Here is a 22,927-nt window from a genome sequence, read left to right on the forward strand (position 1 = left end):
TGAGCCTGTCTGCTATGATGCTCTTCCTTTTCTTCATCAGGTGGGTCCCATCTCTTCCCAGCAATCCAGGCTGGGGAGTTCCCCTCTTGAAAGCACAGAGGCGGAAAGGGATCTTGGAGTTATTATTGACTCCAAGATGAATGTGAGTCACCACTGCCAGACCACAGCCAGCAAGATCCATCCAAAGATGCATCTCAGGCCAGTCCAGAAGGTGATACTCCCCCTCTATGTGACACTGGTCAGGCTGCAGTTGGAGTACTGCATCCAGTACTGGGTGCTGCACTTCAAGAGGGATGTGGCCAGCCTGGAGAGGGCCACCCACTTGGTGAGAGGGCAGCAGGACAGACCCTATGAGGAGAGACTGAGGGACCTGAACCTATTCAGCCTCAGCAAGAGGAGACGGAGGGGGGACCTGGTGGCTGCCTACAAACTCATCAGGGGAGATCATCAGCAAATAGGAAGGGCCCTATTCTCCTCAGCATCACCTGGGGTGATGAGGACCAATGGTAATAAGCTTGTGGAGAATAGGTTTAGGTTAGAGATCAGAAGGCAATATTTTACAGTTAGGGTGGCCAGAATCTGGAACCAACTTCTTAGTGGTCCTCACCCCTACCTTGGGCAAAGTGGTCCTCGCTTCTACCTTGGGCAAATTCAAAAAGAGGTTAGATGATCCCCTGTCTGGGGTCTTGTGAACCCAGCATTCATTCCTGCCTGTGGCAGGGGGTCAGGCTAGATGGTCTGATCAGGTCCTTCCTGACCCTAGCTACTATGAAACTATGAAACTTTTTCTTACAATAACATGAGACACTAGGTTACCAGAGTGACAAGCTACAATGACATAGTGTTAGCAAGCACTAACAGTGATGCTGCCACTACCATGGGGTAGCAATGAGCTACTGTGGTGCAGCTTGTTGCTACTGCACATTACAGTCAAAACCGACCTGTGTGTTGCCAGGACTGTGCAGTAGAGGTGTGCAAAGTTGTCTCTATTGAATTCAGATTCAGATTTGGCCCAAAGCAGAGACAGTGATTCAGTTTGTTGATTCAGATCACTGTCCCTGTTTTGATTCAGCCAAATCTGAATCTGAATCTGAATATTCAATGCTGATTTGGAGAATCAGTTTGTCCCAGGGAGGCAAACACTGAGGGATGGGAAAACCTCCCTGCAGTCGGACAGGGGATGGGGGTGACCCACCCCTAGAAGAAAAGCCCTGAAACCAGGGCACACTCAGCAATTCCAGGCCGGGAAGCATGGGACAAGCTGCACTGAGAAAAGACACCTACACATTTTGTAAGCTGCACTTATTTCTGGTTGAAGCCAGCTCGGGTGGCTGATGTCATTGCAGAATGCCACCTGGCCAGGATAAAAGCCAGCATTGGGAGAGACAGCGGGGAGAGTGGAGGAGATGGCCAGCAGGGAAGGCGCTCTCCACACTGAGCGCCTCTGTGCAACTGAGGATCTGGCTTCATGGAAGGGAGAGAGGTCCTCAGCAGGATAGAGGACCCAGAGCAGCATTGGGGGACAGCACAATCCCCAGGCACTGGGGCTGTGAGGGAGGAGGGGCTGCTAGCCTAGTCCCTCACCTTTTTTTGTGTGTCAGGATTCCTTTTTTTTATTCCCCTTGTTTTTTTCTTTTTGGCCAGGGCATGGGCAATGTTCCAGGAGATAGAAGCAGCCTCAGATCCATGGCTGTGAAGAAGCACTGGGAGGTTAGGACAATCCAGTCACCCCTGGAGCACAGTGATAGGGAAGAGCAAGTTCATGGTCCAGGAGACATGGAGAGCAAGGATTGACATGAATGGAGGGCAAGCCGCATGAAGACCAAGTGGTTCATCCTGGAGGCTGGTATGTGGAAGGGTTGTAGGGGAGGTGGAGCCCCATGTATACCCATCAAAAAACATGACCTACCTGGGAACCCACCACTGATGGTTCAATCAGAGTTGTGGCATGTTAGTTTCTGGGATTTCCCCAGGGTGATCAAGGACCCCTTCAGAGGTCACAGGAGCCCACACAGTGCCCAATACCAGGTATGTGTGCTAGGGCAGCACATAAGCGCATACTCAATACCAGGTGAGCACAAAGTAGTACATTGTCTGGGAATCTGCAAAGAGACCTGGCAGACACAGAGTTTATCAACATGCAACCAGCGGCCATGGCCCCTCCAGCTGTCCTAAGCCAAAACTTGCAAGCCCTTACACAGATCCTGGATGCTTAACAACAGATGATGGATCAGCAGCAGAACTGGCTTTGCCATAGCCTAGTAGCATTGAAAATGCCAAAAATGACCCAGGAAGACGATTCAGAGGCATATATCAAGGTCTTCAAACCTCATGCAATAATGACCAGGTTGGACAAAGGGTATTGGGCCAGCCAGCTAGGTGCGCTCATTGTGGGCAAGGCCCAGGTGGTCTACCGGGGCCTTCCCAGGGATAAAGCCTGCGACTACAAGTGGGTGAAAGCAATTATTTTATATAGACTTGAGACTCAATCCTAGGGAAACTCTTTGAGAAGATCATCATGGAGCACATCTGTGATGGGCCAGCCTCAGAGATGATGCTCAAGGGCAACCAGCATGGTTTCATTAGGGGCAGGTCATGTCAGACCAACCTGACTGCTTTTTATGATCAGGTCATAAAAGCCTTGGATTCAGGTGTTGCCGTGGATGTAGTCTTTCTGGACTTCAGCAAGGCCTTTGACACCGTCTCCCACCCCATCCTCATTAAAAAATTGAGTGACTGTGGCATTGATGCCTACACAGTCAGATGGATTGCAGATTGGCTGAAGGGTCGCACTCAGAGGGTGGTGGTGGATGGGTCATATTCGACCTGGGGAGAAGTGGGCAGCGGAGTCCCCCAGGGCTTGGTTCTTGGGCCTGTGCTGTTCAATTTCTTTATCAGCAACTTGGACGACGGGGTGAAAAGCACCCTGTTTAAATTCACTGATGATCCCAAAATTTGGGGTGAGGTGAGCATGCTAGCAGGGAGGGAAAGACTGCAGCAAGACTTGGATAGGTTACAGGGGTGGGCTAGCAAAAACAGGATGTGCTTCAACACTGACAAGTGCAGGGTGCTGCACGTGGGCAGTAGTAAACAGCAGCACACTTATAAGATGGGAAACTCCCTTCCTGAGAGCACAGAGGTGGAAAGAGATCTTGGAGTCATTATTGACTCCATGATGAATGTGGGCCGACAATGCGAGGTCACAGTTGGCAGGGCTAACCGGACCTTGTCGTGCATCCACAGGTGCATCTGTAGCGGGGACAAGGAGGTGATCCTCCCCCTCTATGCAACACTGGTCAGGCCACAGCTGGAGTACTGTGTCCAGTTCTGTGCATCCCACTTCAGGAGGGATGTGGACAACATTGAGAGGGTCCAGAGGAGGGCCACCTGCATGATCTGGGCACAGCAGGGCAGACCCTACAATGAGACACTGTGGGACCTGAACCTGTTCAGCCTTCACAAGCAAAGGCTGAGGGGGGACCTGGTGACTGTCTATATACTTACTAGGGGGGGACCAGAAGGGTTTGGGAGAGACCTTGTTTCCCCTAGTGCCCCCTGGCATAACAAGAAATAATGGCCACAAGTTGTTGGAGAGTAGGTTTAGATTAGACAACCATAAGAACTACTTCACAGTTAGGGCGGCTAGGGTCTGGAACCAACTTCCAAGGGAAGTGGTGCTGGCTTCTACCCTGGGGGTCTTTAAGAGGAGGCTTGATGCCTACCTAGCTGGAATCATTTGAACCCAGTTTTTTCTCCTGCCCAGGCAGGGGGACAGACTTTGCAACACCTCAGAATGGCAAAGAACTTTGGTCATTTTTGGGGTTAGCCAACTATTACCAGTGAGTTGTTCTCCATTTTTCTGAACTAGTGGCACCCTTCATGGAAACCCTGGAAGGTCGGTGAACAAGAACCATAAAATGGACCACAGAAATGACACATAATTTTGAACTTCTGAAGACCTTATGTGAGGATGTCATAATACACACACCTGACTTTTGTAAACCTTTTATTTTATAGACGGATGCCTTGGAAACCACCATTGGAGCAGTCCTGAGGATGAAGGGCTGGAGAGGCCCATTGCCTATGTAAGTCATAAATTACTACCTACAGAGACACGGCATACTACAATAGAAAGGGAACGTTTAGCAATCTGCTGGGCAGTAGAGGATTTTAGGTACTATCTGATGGGGAGGGAGTTTAAACTCATGACAGATCATGCACCTCTAAAATGGTTAAGCACAGCCAAAACCAATAATGCTCGAATCACCAGGTGGGCCCTTGCCCTACATCCATTCAAATTTCACATACTACACCAACCAGGGAAAACTAATATTGTAGTGGATTTTTTATTCAGGTGCGGAGATGAGGCTAGACCCAGTGACACAGGATGCCAAGCTGTAAAGGTGAAATAAGAGGTAGAAACCCGGGACAAAAGAATGGGATGGCCCAAGGCATCTTAAAGGAGGGGTTATGTCCCAGAGAGACAATCACTGGGAGACGGTGAACCCTCCGTGTGGTGGGAGGGAGGATGGGGGGTGACCCGCCCCTACAAGAAAAGCCCTGAATTCAGATAAACACCAACTCCAGACAAAGAAGTGCTGGATAAGCTGCTCTGAAAAGAGACACGTGCGCAATTCGTAAGCCATGCTTATTTCTGCCTGAAGCCAGCTTGTGCGGCTGACGTCATTGCAGAATGCTGCCCAGATGGGATAAAAGCCAGCAGTAGGAGAGACAGCAAGGACGGTGGAGGAGACGGCAGTGGGGAAGGTGTTCTTCATGCTGAGTGCAGGCACTGCCAGTGTGCAACTCAGGATCCAGCTTCAAGAAGAGAGAGGTCCTCAGCAGGAGAGAGGACCTGGAGCAGCACTGGGGGACAGCCCAAGCCCCAGATACTGGGGCTGTGGGGGAGGAGGGGCTGCTAGCCTACTCCCTCAGCTTTTTTTCTTTAAAGTGCCAGGATTCCTTTTTTTTCCCCTTGTTTTTTTCTTTTCAGCCAGGGTGATGAGGAAAAATACTGGAGCAAGCAAAATAACATTAGGGCATAATAACGGGCATAAGTAAAGGCCAAATAACAAAGAGACCTTGAGGATAAGCTTATTGGGAGACAGCTGGAGAAAACGCATTTAGTCTGGCAAGCCTCCAGGGTGAATTATTGTCAGACTGCCAAGAGTGTATTAAGGGGAAGGCTAATCTGTGTCTTTTTTCTCACAAGTATATAACAGAGCCCTGTGCCCTGCTCCTGTTGCGAATTAGCCGCCCTTGTCTCTTCTCCCAGGGCCATGAAAAATAAAGCCCTTCTGCTAGCCAAGCAGTGATCCTGTCATGATTTCCACATCAAGGGCATGGGCAATGCTCCAGGAAACAGAAGCAGTCTCAGACTCACAGCAAGAAGCTGGCTGGCCATGAAGAAGCACTGTGACGTTAGGGCAATCCAGCTTCCCTTGGAGCACAGTGATAGTGAAGAGCAAGTTCACAGTCCAGGTGGTGTGAACAGCAGGGATTGACGTGACCAGAGGGCAAGCCACACAAGCTTCACACAGCCCTACTGTGCAGTACTGGGGGGTACTGCACAGTCACCAGAGTGATCGAGGTCAGAGGTCCACTTCCAGGTCCGCTGGGACGCCCCCTGTGCCTACCCTGGCTCAGTAATTGGCCATGGGGGGTCCCCGGGTCCCCACCGGAGACCCAGGAGGCACCATTTGCCAAACTGGGAGGGCATTGGGGGCCCCCCTGCATGCTCTGTGCCGGACCCAGAAGTCAACTGGAACTGCTTCTGGTCCACTTCTGGGTCTGCTGCTGAGCATGCTGAGGAGTCCCCTTGTGATAACCCGGAGTTGAATTGTTTTAAAAGTTGCCTAAGCATTTGAAATAACCTGGGGACAGCCTGAAGTTAAAAGGTTTGTCTCAAACATTGTAAGCAAGCACATTACTGCAAATGCTGACTCTGTGGTAACAAGTGCTGGGGAAAGTGGGAAGCAATGCAGGTCAGTGCACTGTACCAGCTTCCTTAAGCTGCAGCTTGTGTAAAGTTGGTTGTTTGCTAATCTGAGCATGTGCAAAACAAAGGTCACATTTCGGTCAACTTAGCTACCACCAGAAACCCCCAATGAGCCCACTGACTCAAATGGGGAAGTTTCTAGAACTCTAAATTGCGCAAGTCCGAGTGAGTGACAGAAAGAGGAGGAGCCATCATGAGGGAAGAAGATAAAAGGCGGACAGGAAAAACGCGCGCTCGTCGACCCACCACCCACGGATCAAGAAAGAAGTGCCAGCGACAAAGACACGCGCTGACAATGCAGGATCCAGGGGTGGTGATATCTCTCTCCTTCTCTTTTTCTCTCAAGTTTTCTTTCCTTCTCCTTGCCTCATGCGAATATTTCTGGTAATGAGTTTTGACCAAGGGTTTTTATGTTGTTTTTGAGTTAACCAAAATAAAACAGTAAATTGTTTACTTTGAGAGTGTTGCCTAACCACGCCGCACAGAGGATTGCAAAAGTACCTCTCCCTTCACCCCACTGAGTGGGACGGGACACCCCTGTGGTCCTGATACTCCATGCGCCGCAGTATTGCAGCTTTCACGAGCCACCTGCTACCTAGAGGTATGTAGAAAAAACATTTAAAGTTGTGTCTATGTCACATCTCTGAATCTTTCAGAATCTCTCCAAATTGATTCAGAGGGTTCCTATTCAATTTGAAGAGATTAAAGGTCCTCTGATTCGATTCAGAGTTGGAGATTCAGCCACCAAATCAAGCCAAATCTCTGCTGAATCGAATCATGGACTGAAGCTTCACACAGCCCTACTGTGCAGAACTGGGGGGTACTGCACAGTCATTTAGTACTTGCTAAAGCAAGTAGCACTCATTTAGTATGTGCTAAAGCAAGTAGTACCAACTACACAGTCAGGGGCACGTGTAGATGCACCCATTGGATTGGTTCCACCCAAATCCTGGTAATCTTGAAGTCAATGGGAATTTAGTTTTAATTGTATTGTGTGTATTGCTATTAAAATGACTTAAATAAAGTTTATTTTTGTTATTGTATATGCTTTTGTTACTCCTGATAGCACTGTGAAACAAACACGGTTTTTGAGAGTGAACTGCTTTCTAGGTTAGGCCACAGATATCAACAGAACCGATAATCAGTTTCCAATTTCAGGACCAAATCTCTGCAGTTTCTTTGAATTACGCACAGTCTGTAATTGAGGGCAGAAGACAAAAATGCTGCACAGATATAACAGAGGGCCTTTGCCCTCACACAGCCTTTATTACTTGTGGTGTGCTTTAAATTGCCTTTTTGTCAGGATATCTTGGCAGAACACAGTTAAATGAAATGGTGTGTGCTTTCTTTCTTAGGTCCATACACTTCAAAAAAAAATCTCAGCATACCTCACACAATATGCCAAGAACTTGATTTCTAAAGGGTGCAAACTTTTCAGCCTTTCTGCCATCTCTTATTCAGCTTTTATGACCACCCAGCCATTGGCTAGTGTAGGCTTTTCTGCATGGAGAAAATATTTATTTCTTTCCCACTATACATACTACATACTTCATTATGTAAATAAGTTTTGTATTCTTCACTGAAGATAATTATGGACCCATATTTTTACAAGTGCTTCTATTGCTTATCCTCAGTCACCATTAGAGAGGTATGTATAAAGGAATAAGGAATTCTCTCTGCTCTTCACCCTGCTCTTCAGCCTGCTATTCACCCTGCCAGAACCAACCAGAAAAGTACAATCCAATGGCAACTATATAAACAATATAGGCAGTTGCACACATTCAGTAATGAAAAGTTCTTTTGGATTTTGCTTTCATCCTCCTGTTGTGTCTGGTCCTGCTTCCTCCATTATGTCCCTTATGGAATTGTTTACTACACAGTAGGTGCTTCTACATGAGATGCTAACTGTGCAGTAGCCTAATAATACAATGCAGTAATGTGTCACAGCACAAAGAGTGCTAATATGCTACTGTGCAGTATTATTAGACTACTGCACAGTAGTTTCACTAAAAAGGCATACACTGATGCTACTGAGCAATAACACCAGTTATTGTGCATTAATTTCATTCTAAATTTAATTTGCAATTTCTGTGGCACATTCATGAACATGTAGACATGCCCAGTTTGCTGCAGAAGCTGCTCCCTGAACAGCTGTGAACATTTTTGAGGAAAATTGTTTAAAATTAGTCCAACTGATGCCATCTAGAGGGGAAATAAAATGCTCCTCAGTTCACTAGATAGTTCAAATTGAAGAAAAAAGTAGTTTCTAACAGTGATGGTTTAAAAACAACTAGAAAGAGATGAACTCCATGAGTAGCAGGACAGTTATAGACCCAGAGAATAACTTCAAATGCTGACTTAACTGACACTATTTGGGTTTGGAAAAGTTTTGTTCTCCAAATGGAAGTGTCTATTTTTAAAGAGAAATTAGACATGACATTCTAATTGCAAGTAAAAGTCTGATCAATGAACAGCACAAAAATTCAGACCTAAGGCTGAAGCTTTCTTCATAAAACACCTGGCTAAGTATAGACATTCAAAAAGCCCAAGGCTGAATCAATTCAATTGTTGCAGGTTAGTCTAACCAATAAGCAAGTGAACAGACATTCACTTTTGATTTTGTAAATGCAGCCACATATCTGCAATGGCCCAGGCCAGAAGCTGGGGACGGGGGGGGAAGGTAGGCACTACAGGCACATGCCTCCCTGCTCAGCTAGAGCTGACAGCTTGGACAAAGGCTAGTTGGGACAGAAGTTTAATAAACAGATTTAACCTAAATCAGTTAAGTCTGATAGTAAATCCATCCACATTTACCTTAAACCAGTTTTGGTCATTTTGAAGCCATTTATGTGCACTAAACTTCTGTTGTGTTATAGATTTGAACTGGTTTCTGATCACTTATATGGGTTTCAGTGTAACTTCTGTCTCTAGCCCTGGTAGTATTCACTTACTGTGTAGGTATCACTTGTCATGTGTTATAGTCTGTACTTTAGCCGTCAGCCAACATTGGCCCTGACCCACTGCCGACTGAAGTTAATGGAAAAATTCCCATTGACTTACTGGGCATTAGATTAAGCCCAGAAAGAACATTTCTTCTTATTTAACTGTGTTTAAAATAGCAAAACCTTTCTACTTCTCTTCAGCTTGGTTTCTATATTCTAGGAGAAATTTCAACCTTCACAGTTCTAATTAACCTTCTGCTTACTAACCTCACTCACTTCATTCAGAATATTAAAAAAAACTTCTCTGGAAAAAGATAAATCCTTAATTCAAGATTGCATTCTCTCAGGAATTCTGCCTGAATAGCTTAGCCCTTCCCACCTATGTGGCTTGCCAGAGAGTTCATTAGGAAGTTAATTCCTTGTCTGCTGGACACAGTGTCTGTGCATTCTTTTATAAAGGTTCATTAAAAATAAAAAAGGGAAAATCATATCAGCGTGGACTGTGGGGATTTTTCCCCTCCCCTGCAGTTGGGGAAAAATAGTTCTATTCCTTAGATCTCTTGCATGTATTTTAACAAGCTACTTCTTGTCCTTCCAGTGTCAGGATGTTGACAGCACCCTCGTGCCCTGCTTTACCCCAGTCAAGTTATGATGTTCTGGCTGTTTGGAAACATTGTGCCTGATAGTTGTGCAAAAGGTTTGTTAATGCAGTTTTTAAAATAGATTCAACACTTACATAGGAAAGGTTACATACAAATGATCCTATCTTGAGCAGTGGCTAGGACTAGATGACCTCCTGAGGTCCCTTCCAGCTCTATTTTATATGATTCTATGAAACTGCAGTATGTAACAAAACTGGACCTAATATAGTTACACAAGCACTATAGTAACATTACAGTAAGTAAATTATAGTGGTTTTTGTCTCTGTGGGAAAGATTTTTGTCTCTGTGGGAAAGAAGTTGAGCTGCCAGTAGAGGATCAGCCACCATTGCTATCTTCAGCATGCAGTCACCATTCATCTGTAGGACTGTCCTGTTATTCATCTTCTGTCCTGCTTCTACAAGTTCTTCAAGCAGCCCCTCCATTTCCTGCTGTGATAGAACCGTATGAAAAAGTTCGATAGCATTCTACAATGCTACACTTTACAACGGTGATATTGCAAGAGTTTACATGACTACAGCAAACTACTTCACTATTCTTTAAATAAAGGGTTGCATTACTTATATAAGAATCCTATCTCAAGGGGAAAGCATCAATGAAGAGACAATGATAAGAGGAAACCAGTGTGATGCTGCAACAACTGATGAGACAATAGCAGAGAGGTGATAGTGGCGATGTAGCAAAGAGGGATGGAGTTGTATTCTCAATGTGGGAAGCAACATCTTTGTCAGAAAAGGGAGCCTGTAGGAAAAAGTATGTATGCCTTGCACTCCAAAAGTGCAACTGCATTACATGTAGGCATACCTGAGGTAGTTTAACAGCAAGCCACAGAAGAAAGGGGTTTCATGTAGAATGTGCCTGAGATCCTGGAAAAATACTCTGGAAACATAACTGAGATCTTGGAAGAATCCAGAAGAAACTCTGTGCTGTCATGGATATATTGCTCCCCATACCTGAGACTGCTACTTAAGATTAGTTTGGGTATGTCCACATGAGCTGTGGTCACATTTCTGGATTGAAAAGTAATCTTGCCCTTTGAGAGTCATATCAAGACAGCATGGAAGGACAGATGATAACCTATGGGAGGAAGAAATTAAGAGGTCATGGCCTATGCCTCAAAAACAGTTTTGCAAATTTCTATCTTCAGAATATCTTAAAAATATACGCTGACTGGTTAAGGTGTTTTTGAGTAAACTGATTTCTGGTGTTTAGCTGATGTCATGCCATGGGTGATATTGAGTTTTCTTACCCCAGTGGGGGCTCTCAGAGCCACCACCTCAAGATTTTAGCACACACAAAGCTCCTTGCTTCCTCCTCTAGGTGACTGTATGAGGACTAGACACAATCTAGCCCAAAAAGACTTTATAAAAGAACTAGTATGGATAAATGGATATATTTACAGTGATAATTTACAACATGACCTTCAATATATTAACTATATTTCATTTTGACTTAATTTAAAGGTATTTTGATATGGCTGTAATAAGATTGGCACATGTTTTTGATGGCAAGAACTTCAGTTGGTATAAAATAACATGGTTCAGGATCTGGCTTACTGAGCTTGCATGAAATCAGAGCAGAATTTGACTGAAATTTTATATTTGGATACAATTAAAATAATATGTTTGAAAAGAGAAACAGAAATAATCCATAACAAAGCATATCTTTTGTTGACAGGCAATACCTCCTATTTATGGTTCTACATTTGTGCAATATGTTATGCATTTGCTTTACAATGCAAAATGATTGCTTAAAATACCTCTATATTTGCAGTTTTGCAAAACATCAGCTATTTAAATGTTGCTTTTGCTCTTTGCACGTACACACTACCTAAAAACATCACTGCAGTAATCAAACATAGTTGAAACGGTAACATTAATACTATCAGATTTAAGGCCTTTGGAGAGCAGACTAACATAGCTTACAAGCCATTGCACCTATTAATAGACCTGACTCCCTTTTGCAATGTCAACTGTAACATGAATCCTTGTTTTAAATCACAGTGTCTCAAATATCATCTACCACTAGTTGTACAGTTCTCTTTCAGTTTATATCAGAGAGCCCAATGGAGTCTTTTGAAGAACCCAGTCAGGTTAGCAGGGATAACTTATTAGAAGTCCCTACTTTAAGCGATCCCCCTTCAGAAGATGAAGATGTTAAAACTACCCTTAAGCCTCGTTTCTCCCCACTTCCACGAAGGCGGAATTCTGCTTCTTCAGAAGATACAGAGCCAGATATCCCATCTACCATTACCCGAAAAGTTTCATTTGCTGATGCATTTGGTTTTGATCTTGTGTCTGTTAAAGAATTTGATACCTGGGAAGTTCCAACTACATCACAAAATGATGTCTTTGAAGATGAAATTGAGCCTGAGGAGGAATATTTTTTATCTCCACTGTTTACTTTGCCTGCCTCACAAGAAGATCTTTTGCAAAAAGTGCGTGAAGAGAAAGTATCGCTGGAGTCAGTTTTCTTCTTACCTGGAGTAACGTGTATAAATGGCATTATTAGAGTTCTAAATATATCTTTTGAAAAGTTGATATATGTTAGAATGACATTAGATGATTGGCAAAGTCACTATGACATCTTAGCAGACTATGTGCCTAATTCTTATGATGGTGAAACTGACCAGTTCTTCTTTAAGATTTCATTGGTTCCTCCTTATCAGAGAGATGAAGCTAAAGTTGAGTTCTGTATACGTTATGAGACCTCTGTTGGCACATTCTGGGCAAACAATGATGACAAAAATTACATACTGGTTTGTCATAAGAAAGTAACTAAGCAAGAGGTGGATAATAAAACACAAGAAGATTTTACTGACAAATACCTCAAAGGCTGCTTAAAGACAACGCTGAACAGGTGAGGTCGCATCTTACCTTTCTCTAGCTTTCAAAGGATTAAACTTTTACCATTTAAAAGTCATCAACTAATGCTGACTTGCTAACTGCAACCACTGAAGCTAAACATTTCCATACTGTTTTATTTCACTCAGTTTTCCTTGATAAGTAAGACCATTTTGTGCTTTAAATAAGGCACATACATATATAATACAATTGTTTTCTGCAGCAAAGTTAATTGTTAACAAATGCCATCATTACTAAATATGGTGTGTGTGATGTTCTTTTGGAAGCTAACATGGGTCCTACAGATTGAGAACTATGTACTGATTTTAATCTGTAGAGCATATAAATCCAGTTGACATCAGTGGGAGTTATGCTGTAAACTGAGATGAGTATATTGTCTCAAGAGTTTAAATTTAGTTCTTTGGCATGTCAAGAACAGTTTTAACATAAAATGTCTCCATATTTTCCTATAATTTATGTCATATGTAGATTTTCTAAATGTCATTATTGGGACAAAAGCAATAATGGTGGTTCAGGAAACTAATGACTCAGGGGAAGATGCTGTTGCACTCAGAACAGCTGGAACAATCTTAGCTATGATTGGCTGAACTATTTTGCGGGTAACCTTTGGTGATATCTTCCTCCTGTCACCGGTGAGTGTTTCTGTGAGCACTTTGATAAAAATCTTGAGCAGGAGAGAGAAAACAATGAATAAACAAACTGTGAAATAGATATAAAATAAAATAGGAGTTAACATGAAGAACTGTAGCTTTATTAAAAAGATGTTAAAATAGAAGAATATAGTAAATGGTGAGTAAAATAGTAATAGTTAAATTACCACTTAAACTCCTCAAACCAAAAAAACACAGGAGTACACCTACACTTCTATATTCCTATTCTATATTTAACTCATTATGTTATAATTAAATAGAGCAGCACATACATGGGCTCTGCTCCTGTTCCCATTCAAATCAATGGCAAAACTTCGATTGACTGTAATAGTTTAGAAACAAGTCCCTGGAGCCTAATCCTGCATTTTTATTAAGCAGTTTTGTTATGGAAATCAATGCAGGTATTACTTGAGTGAGGATCAAATCAGTATTTTGTGTACAGATTTCTCTAATACATTTAGGCACCAGAGGTGAATTATTGATGGGTTTACAGCTTTAATTGTCTATGGCTTTTCTCAGTCAGACAACACTATTTCTTTTTTGTGGTTTTAACTTCCTATGACCCATATTTCTCTTCTAAGCAAAAGTGAGGGGGAGGAGATCCAGAAAAGCAGCAAAGGCTGGAGGTCTGTGTGGGAAGAATCTAGTCCAATAGTTTAACCTTGCAGACCACTCCCAGAGGGATTGTCTGACCTATCTATATGCTACAGCAGTGGTTTTCAAACTTCCTAGAGTCACAGAAGCCTTTCAGATGACTTCTCCTGCTGCAGAACCCCTATCTCGGGCTCCATGGGCCATGTGAACTGATAGAGCCAGGCACCCCAGCCCAGCATTGGCAGTGCACTGCCTCCTGGCCTGCTTACCCATTACCCTCAATCACCTAGTGGAATCCTGATGAGCTATTGTGGAACCCTGGATGTCCACTGAATACTTTGAAAGCCACTGTGCTATACCACCACTTACCCACTAGCTATGATGAGTGAACATATAGTGAAAACAGTTACAGCTATCTAACTATAGTTTTGACAATAGTCAGAAGACTATTGTTCCTAGCTAGTTGTTCACTAGCTATTGTTCACTGTTGTTCTTCATATCCTACATAAACTTCTCCTTTGCTATGGTGATGACAAAGAATTGGACACGGATAGGCTGCTGGTGTGCTATGGCTGTGTCTAGCATGCTGACCAATGTTCTTTCATTGTTTCCTTGTGCTCCCCATCTGTTGCCTTTCATTTTAGACTTAAATTATAAGGTTTATGGGGCAGGGACTTTTGTTCTCTGTTTACACAGCACCAAGCACAGTGGGGCCTGTGAGTCCATTATTGTAGGATACAGGGCAATGCAGATAAATGCTAATTTTCGTAATTATTAAAAAGAATTATATAATTACAGTAATTATATAGTTAGAGGATATTCTGACCCAGACACATACATTGGGAACTGTAAACGGTAAATTACATAAAATAAATGACCACAGTGATTTCTTATCAGATAAAACATTTATACCCAAACTCTGAGAGTAGCTGGGTGCTAACAAATTTTAAAAATCAAGGAAGCCTAACTTTAAGCACAAATAGAAACCAAAAGACAAGCAAAAAAACAAGCAACCAGCCTACCCCACCCCAGAAGTACTTGGTTGTAAGATACTTAAATCTCTTCTTTTTAATAATAGGGTGGATAATTAACTTTCTAAGAAAGGGATTTTTAACCAGAAGCTGATCCTACATAGACCAAACTCTGCTTGCCTTATGTAGGGACTCTTTTTGGGGGCTGTTTGTATTAACTGGAGAAAATAATAATTTTGCAAGCTACTCCGGATACATAATTTTTTTACAGGACCTTATTTTGTAACCTTTATGGAACATTGGTCAAGACTACATCTCTGACTGCGGTAAAAAAAGGGCTTTTTGACATTATTATTTAAAAACGGGTTTACCTCTCAGAATTTGTATCTGTCAAATGTCATGATGAAAAGTGAAAGTCTGCAGAGATATAAAAAGATTATAGCTACTCAGGTGGGATCATCAAAAACACCTATTAACTATAGAGCTCTTGTTTGTTTGCAGTTCATGCATATATATGGCCAAACAGATTTCTATCAAACTCTGGAAAAAGTGTTTTTTTCCACCTGTGTTTTTCCAGTTTGAATTTAAACATCTGCTTTATGCACATTTCAAAAGCCACATAGACGATTGTAGGTGTTAGCAAGTGGAAAGGTCTGGCTATAATAAAATATCTATGCACATATGAAACATATATGTTTAGCTAGGCTTTGAATACCTTCTAAAAGTCATTCAAAATGCATATTAATTTCATTTTATTTGTTGGCCTCTGAAATGTTGTATGTGTATATTTTGCTGGGTGCAGGAAAGAAAAGAATATTTCACTCTTTAATTAAATTCAAACATTTTATAATTTGAAGGTCAACATTAAAAATGGTAACTAATGTAGGGAAACACATGACCTGAATTGACGGATTAACTTATATTGTCTTGTTGTTGAAATGAAAATTGGTAATGGATGCCACTCATTTTGATATCTTAACTCCATTCGATCAAATAGAAGTCTATTTCCTACTGTCACTACTGGACTGTATCTAAGAAAAATATCTATAATATATAGTTGCAAGTACCTGATGAGCTGTGGAAACCCATTCAGTAGGGTACACTTTGAATTATGTCTGTGAACTGTAGGCTTTCTGCTTGAGTCTTTTGCTCTGAAGACTGGTGATGACTCTGATCTATAACCATAAATTACCCTTGGTCCTAGAGTTTGGTACCTGCTTCTATTGTGGAGAGGCAGGTACTACATTTGGTTTTTGTTTGCCTGGAGTCATTTGGACAGTGATGTTAAGAATATGGCAGATGTGGCTGATCGGCATAATAATTATATCTAGAAACTGTGGAGTGTACAGTTGGCTACCTATCCTCTGTGTAAGAGAGGTGACTGCTAATATTTTTCTTATAACTGCTGGAGTTATCTCCGACTAGATTTTTCCTTTCTCCAGAGTGTTACTCCCTGAATTTATGGTGCATGGGATAACTGATCAATTGGCCCTGTGCTTTCTTTCCTAGTTTTAGATTCCTGAATGTTTTAACTATAGCTGTAGTTGAACATAAGGCCATTAATTCTGTTTTGTCTGTGTATTTTTGTCTCTTTTCTTGGTTTGAAAAAGAAGCACAAATAAGAAGTAATGGTGCTCAATCTTTTTGCCCTGTAGGCTAGGTACTGTATTTCCCCTGGGGCTACAAATATTCTTATCCCATCACGGCCAAGGCACTTTGTTCTGTACCACCTATTTCCCCACTTCAATCATAAAGTAACACAAAAAAATGGAAATATTAGTAATTGGAAAATATATTCCCCCAGATAGCATCAACCCAAATAATCTTAATCTGGTCATCAAACCCGTTTTGGCTGGTGGACCCAACTCACAATGTGGAGCAGGTGTGGTAGAGGTCCGATCCATCCTGGGCCCAATGCAGCTGGGGGGAGGGGCAAGATCTAGCCCCTCAAGGGGTCGTGGCTTCTGGCTGTGTGGAAGGGGGCCACTTCAGCCACATGGTAACAACCCAGTTTGGGCCCTGAATCAGCTGCATTGTAATGGCCTGGCTTGAGTCCCAATCTGGCTGTGTGGCAACAGCTCAGCCTGGACCTAATCCAGCCATGAGAGGCTTGAAAATTTGATGGTGGGTGAGGGGTGGCAGTGTAATTGTCACTACTCCGTCTCTATCACATTCCTGACATGTGGGAGCCCTAAGGGCCAGTAACTATAGCTCCACAGGCCGGATTTGGCCCATGGAGCAGGGGTTGAGCACTCCTGGTCTCTAGGCTGTATCAGGATGTAATGATAGTCAAAAGATTAAAGGGCCAGATTTACTGGTACTAAGGCCATTTACAACTGCATAACTACAAAATGACTTTAAACCAGTGGGAAATAGCCAGTGGAGAATTCCTCCTGCTCAAGGGAACTCTGCTGCTAGAAATCTGGCATTAGTTGCTCTTGTTTCCTTCTTCTCCAGCCACATTTCACTCCCAGCCACATCCCACCTGTTGGGTATATAGCATGGCAGAACTCTATTATGCCCAAGTCTCCGCTGGCATAAGGTATTTGAAAGCAAGTGAGCCTCTCTGCAGCCCCAGCCTGTGCTTGGGTAGGATGTTTTGGAATCAAGGAGCTGCAGTTAACTTCCTGAAGTCCTTGCCTCCTGCACTGGAGCAGAACCTGTACAAAAGGAGAATCAAGGGCTACAGAACTGCTATAGATTGCGTTTACAGTTTATTATATTCCCTGCTTCAGGAATAGGTGTACCATTCCCAGATGGCAAATTTAAAACATGGCACTTAAATGAAATTTTGTTGTATTCTTTGCTTTTGCACATCATAATCAGAAAGCAAATGTAAGTGAAAAAGCATTGAAATGGGAGACTCCTGCTTTAAGTTGTTGAATCCAAGTTTGTTACTGGTAAACTTAAATCATAAGTGTGCACCTTGAGTAACATGCAGGCATGGGGATTTGACTAAAGTTTATTACTATTATTAGGAAGTGACTATATTCATTGCTGTTATCATGACAGCAGCTGTTCCCTGCCAGCGTTAAGACAAGCTATCCATTCACAGAGAACCAGCTGAGAGATCAGCTATTCTGTGGCTGTCAAACCTGCCCTGGCTTTCCAGGCCTGCTCCTTACTTCTTTTTGCCAATCAGCAAAGGGAGGGCAGTCCTTTAGGTCAAGACAGGTGAAAAAATTCTGATATCACACTCAAGGGTAATGCAGAAGTCAGAAGCCCTCGCGGCCTGTGTGTTCTACTCCTTGTCACATAATTGTGTTCCAATTTGAGCTTTCTTTTTGAAGTGGTGTTTCTAGCTCTTCTCATTGTAAAGTGAAGATTGTAAATGTAAAATGTGCAAACCACTGTGGCATCATCTTCCTGAATCTACGAACAACCTGAAACAATATATCTGGCTATGAATTGTCACATTTATTTCAATGGATCACTGGTTCTGTAACCTAAAGAAGACAGATGACATAATTTAACTGTTGTCCATTTTATCAGGAAAACCCAGCTGATACTCTGCTCTTCCAAACTGAATAGTCCACTGTTGGTCTCCTTATATTCTGACACCAACCACTGTCCCTCAATAAAGCTGCCAAAACCTCCACCTCCTGTGCAATTGTGCATTATAATTACAATAAGTGGTGGCATACTCAAACTTGTGAGGAGAACAAAATAAATATAATAGGTTATAAATATAAATTACATGCCAACAAGAGTTACTAACTATATTATCCATACTCATGTTTCATTAATTAAACATCTAATTTTATTAATTTAAATAAGACTTGTAAAATTTCCAAGCAGAGTGCTGCAGAACTGGGGGAATATATCACAGAGTGTAGGTCTAGTCTGCTTCAAGTTCAAAGCCCTTATTTCAAATGTTGCCATTGCTTTAAATGAATGTTAGATGTGATGTGTTGCTGGCTTATGTAGTGAATTCAGATATGAGTAGAGGTAACTCATTAAAATATTATTGTTTAATTAAGAATAAAACAGAGGAAAACATTTGAATTCTTCATACCAAAGTGTGGAACAGGCAAGGAGTAAGATGTACCTCCTTCTGGAAAGGTCTGCAGTTGGTAAAGCATGGAGATACTTTGTTCTTCCACTGTCATACCTGCAAAAATAGACACAACCCTTGTATGTAGCAGTTTCAAATTCAAGTTATACAGATGAAAGAAATGTGTCAGATCCAATCTGGCTAAAAATGATGATGATGATACTGCAGTGGGTAAGACTAAAACACCTAAAGCAAATAGAAATGTCATGGCTCACTCTAAAAATTGGCAATAGTGATTGTTCAGCTTTCTGATTTATCACAGCTAAAGGAATTCAGTTTTGCTTCCTTCAGTATTCATTATATATATGTGTGTGTGTTATATATATAATACTATATATTATTCATTACTATAAACACAGGCTTTATAGTTTTTGTTTTTTATTGATGAATACTCCTTGTAGATTTATCCCAGAGGGCCCAATCATATAATCAGTATTGTCAACCAAAAGCATTTAAAAATCATCTATTCCCTTCCAAAATAAAATGACATCTGCTTAAAACCCCACAAATATTAAAAAACAATAAATGGATTGGAGAGTATTTTTGTTCTTTCTGGGTTTTGAGCCCTTAGCTTCCATATTATTAGGCTTTTCTTCATAGTTGGATGGGCTTACAAGTTCTTGAATGAAAATAGAGAGTCTTATATAATCACATGACAACAACCACTGAGGTTTTAGGAAAAGCATGAAATATTTTGACATCCATGATAATACTGCTAGGGTTGGTAGTACCAGCATAAGACTTCATGCATTTTAGAAAGGTGTTACTATAAAGAAGGGAGAATATTTGTTTAGGGTTATTGAAGAAAATAAAATTTGGACAAATGAGGTAAAAGTAAACTAAAAAGCTAGCCTTGGATATTATGAATATTTTACAGTAACTTCTATTAAGCTATGAAGTTATCTCCTGAGGGAATTGTTTTAATATTAGTCTCAAGAGTCATTAGAAACAAAGATAGGACAAAACTTTTGAAAACAAGTTATGGAAAGTAATTTTTGTTAGTCATCGGTGAAATGGATGACTATTTGATTTTTTTCAGTTGTCCAATCAAAGTATTTATAGGCACACTGAATATTTGAATTACATCATTATTAAAATATAAATTATATATGTTAGCCATGTAAGTGGAAAACTTTGAATTCATTAATTTATATGCAAGAAATATGGATGGCTTTATGGACAGTAATAGTGCATGATTTACAAAAGGCAATTACCTGGCTTACCTGGAAATGCTAATTTAGGAGTACCTAAATCCCAACAAATAGGCTGACATCTATAATAGATTGCTGTGGGCTGGTCTAGTTGCAATCCACAAATAGATCATATTGGAGCCATTAAAATGTGTATTTTATATAACAATATAGGAAAGCCATATATCCATTTGCTACCAATCTTGGTGATTTTTCATTTATTTTGACTTTTAAACACTCTCTTCCAGGAATAATAGCTGTTATCACTGCCACAATAGTAAAGTTATATTTTGGTTAAATGGCTCTGTACATTATGAAATGTACGTCGTTGCAAAGCTTGCTTATGTGAGACAGAAGACAAAGAATGGTGCTTTGCAATTTGACTAAGTATTTCTCCATTGTACTTCTCTCAATACTTAGGTAGCCAGATATTTATATGGTTGTATTTTACATATCTTTTGCTTTATATTTAACTTTATTCAACTGTTTATCTTGAAATATGTGAAATTTTTCTGCAGCTACTATGATTCATCAGTCTGTTTGAATTGTTTTAGAGTGATACTATCTTATAGTCTGTATCTATATAAACTAGGGACCTAATCCTCAATATGAACAGAAGTGACTTTCTGCAGGCACATCTACATGTGCTACTAAAGCTAGTAAAATACATCGACATGTGCTCCCTGTTGGTAGCAAATCTGCTCTCAATCTGTATTCCCATTCACAGGTCTGCTCCTATCCTGCTCTGGTCCCCTGCAACAATATGGAGGACCTCCAGGATGCCCTGAGGTTAGCACGGGGAACTGGCAGGGAACATAAGCCTGGTCCCCATGTGCACGGAGTCAGGAGAGCTCTGCCAGTTGCAGCTGTCTCCTTGACCTGTACACATTGGGAAAGGTCCCAACAAGCAGGGGGCCAGGAGTCAACTGTTGCATCAGATCTCTTCTGGTCCTGTATACACGGGGACAAGCTCTGTGCCCAGTGGCAGTTCCCCATGCAGCTGGTGGCTGGTAGGGCTGAGCGAAGCTTCAGTCCTTGATTCGATTCCACAGATATTTGGCCTGATTCGGTGGCCAAATCTTGAAATCCAAATTGAATCAGAGGACCCTTTAATCTCGCTGAATTGATTTGGAGAGATTCAGCAGATTTGGCAATTGGGAAGCAGATACAGCTTTAAATGTTTTTTCTACATACCCCTAGGTAGCAGGAGCTCTGAACGCTGTAGTGCAGATGCAGCATCCCACAGAAGCACGGAGGTGCTCCCCAGTGCACTTGGCAGCAGACCCAGAAGTGGACCAGAAGCACTTCTAGTCCACTTCCTGGTCCACCAGGAAGCACGTGGGGGGGGCCTGCACATCCCCAGCATGGTGACTAGTGCCTCTTGGGTCTGGAGGGTACCCAGGGTCCCCTGAAGCTGATCACTGGTTTGGAGGAAATGCCCCCCCCCCAGCACACTCCGCAGCAGACCTGGAAGTGGACCAGAATAACTTCTGGTCCACTTCCGGGTTTGCTGCTGAGCACACTGAAGAGTCCCCTGCTCCTGGGGGATGCTCCATGTGTCTCAGCATCACAGAGATCACAAGCCGCGCTGCTACCTCAAGGTATGTAGAAAAAACTTTTAAAGCTGTGTCTGTGTCCAAATCACCAATTCGCTGAATCAGCATTGAATCTTCAGATTCAGATTCAACCAAATCAAATCAGGGACAGTGATCCAAATCAATGGATCAAATCACTGTCCATGATTCAGGTTGAATCCAAATCAAATACAGCCCATTTCACACAGCCCTAGTGGCTGGCTGGAAGCTGTCCTGCTTCTGAGGCAGCTTCTGGCTAGCCCCTGGCTGGACAGCGAAGTAGAGAGCTGTCCAGTCCCAGCACTGCTCGGCTCCCAGCTCCTGGATTTTCCCATCTCTTGTGGTCCCCTAGTGTTGCGTCTGACCAGGAGCAAATTTGCATATGGGTAGATAATGATGCTTTATTGTGCAATAGATTAGTTTACTGTGCAGTAAAGAGTCTTGTGAAGACACACCCTGTATGTATGAGAGGTCCACTGAATTTTCATGAGGCTGCTTTATGTGTGTAAAATTACTTGCGTATGTGTTTACAGGACTTGTGCCTTTTTTCTGAACATTTTCATGTGATTGCTTAAGGCTTTTCTGACAAATTGAAGGATATGTTGCTAAATTACTTTTTTGTGCATCATTGTTCAATCACTCTATTGTTTAGTGAGGGAACCTGTTTGCACACTGAATCAACCTAGTATTGAACATTTCAGTATTCTGTCTCTTATCAAGTACTCTGGAAATGCCTCGTGTTTTTCAGGTTTCATTGGAAAGAGTGAGAACATTGGAAAGTTTTCATTATTTCAAAGCCAGCCCAGTTCAGGATTGATCAAAAGTTCCTAGCAACTCATCAGATGAGTGAATGTTTAATGGTCTCAATCCAGTTGTCAGTAGAGAAGTGTCCACATCTCAAGTTGTATTTTCATCTATTTGTGAGTAAAACAATAAAGTGTCCAAAAGTTGTTTACATGAAAAGCAGTGAGGCACAGCCTGGCAGCATTAGTGACAGATTTAAACACTGCATTTATTACTAGCGTCATACTAGCTGTTTATTCTGTTGAGGAATTTAAAACTCCAAATCCAGCCAAAGCACTTTGGCTCTGAAATTGAAGACAATGGATTCCAACTGCTGCAAATTAATTACCAGGTTCTAATCACTTACCATTTTTAAAATATAAAACTTGGATTGTCCTCTCTTGCAATGAAAGGAAAACATAGGCAAAACAGGCACTTTAAAAAATAAGTAAAGTCCAAAAGGAAGAGCTTAAAAATGAGAATTAGAAGCCTTGTGTGTGCTTATCTAGTCCATGGTTCTTCAAGAGAACACAAAAGCATATTATGTGATGTAGAAATGCCTAAGGAGGGCTTTATTTTCTTGTCCTGGCATTATGAGACCATGACCAGTGATTTGCTAGTGGTGTCTACAAATAACAGCAGGAAAG

At 41.9% G+C, this 22,927-nt stretch overlaps 1 protein-coding gene and 1 long non-coding RNA gene across 2 annotated transcripts in view; both read left to right on the forward strand.

Annotated features, from left to right (window-relative positions):
• Positions 1–1,673: 1,673 nt before the first annotated feature.
• Positions 1,674–6,888, forward strand: LOC149865709 (uncharacterized). Its single transcript, XR_016442157.1, has 3 exons — positions 1,674–1,846; positions 4,018–4,085; positions 5,276–6,888. It is a non-coding gene; the product is annotated as an uncharacterized LOC149865709 (long non-coding RNA).
• A 4,751-nt stretch (positions 6,889–11,639) lies between these two features.
• The window catches only part of PPP1R3A (protein phosphatase 1 regulatory subunit 3A), a 54,097-nt gene continuing 42,809 nt past the window's right edge, over positions 11,640–22,927 (forward strand). The window contains exon 1 of the mRNA XM_090042272.1: positions 11,640–12,459. Coding sequence (XP_089898398.1) covers positions 11,666–12,459 — 794 coding nt within the window. The 5' untranslated portion in view covers positions 11,640–11,665. The remainder of the gene's footprint in view (positions 12,460–22,927) is intronic.

This window comes from Crocodylus siamensis, chromosome 4 (assembly GCF_052110815.1).
Source record: "Crocodylus siamensis isolate JL-2025a chromosome 4, ASM5211081v1, whole genome shotgun sequence".
NCBI lineage: Eukaryota > Metazoa > Chordata > Crocodylia > Crocodylidae > Crocodylus > Crocodylus siamensis.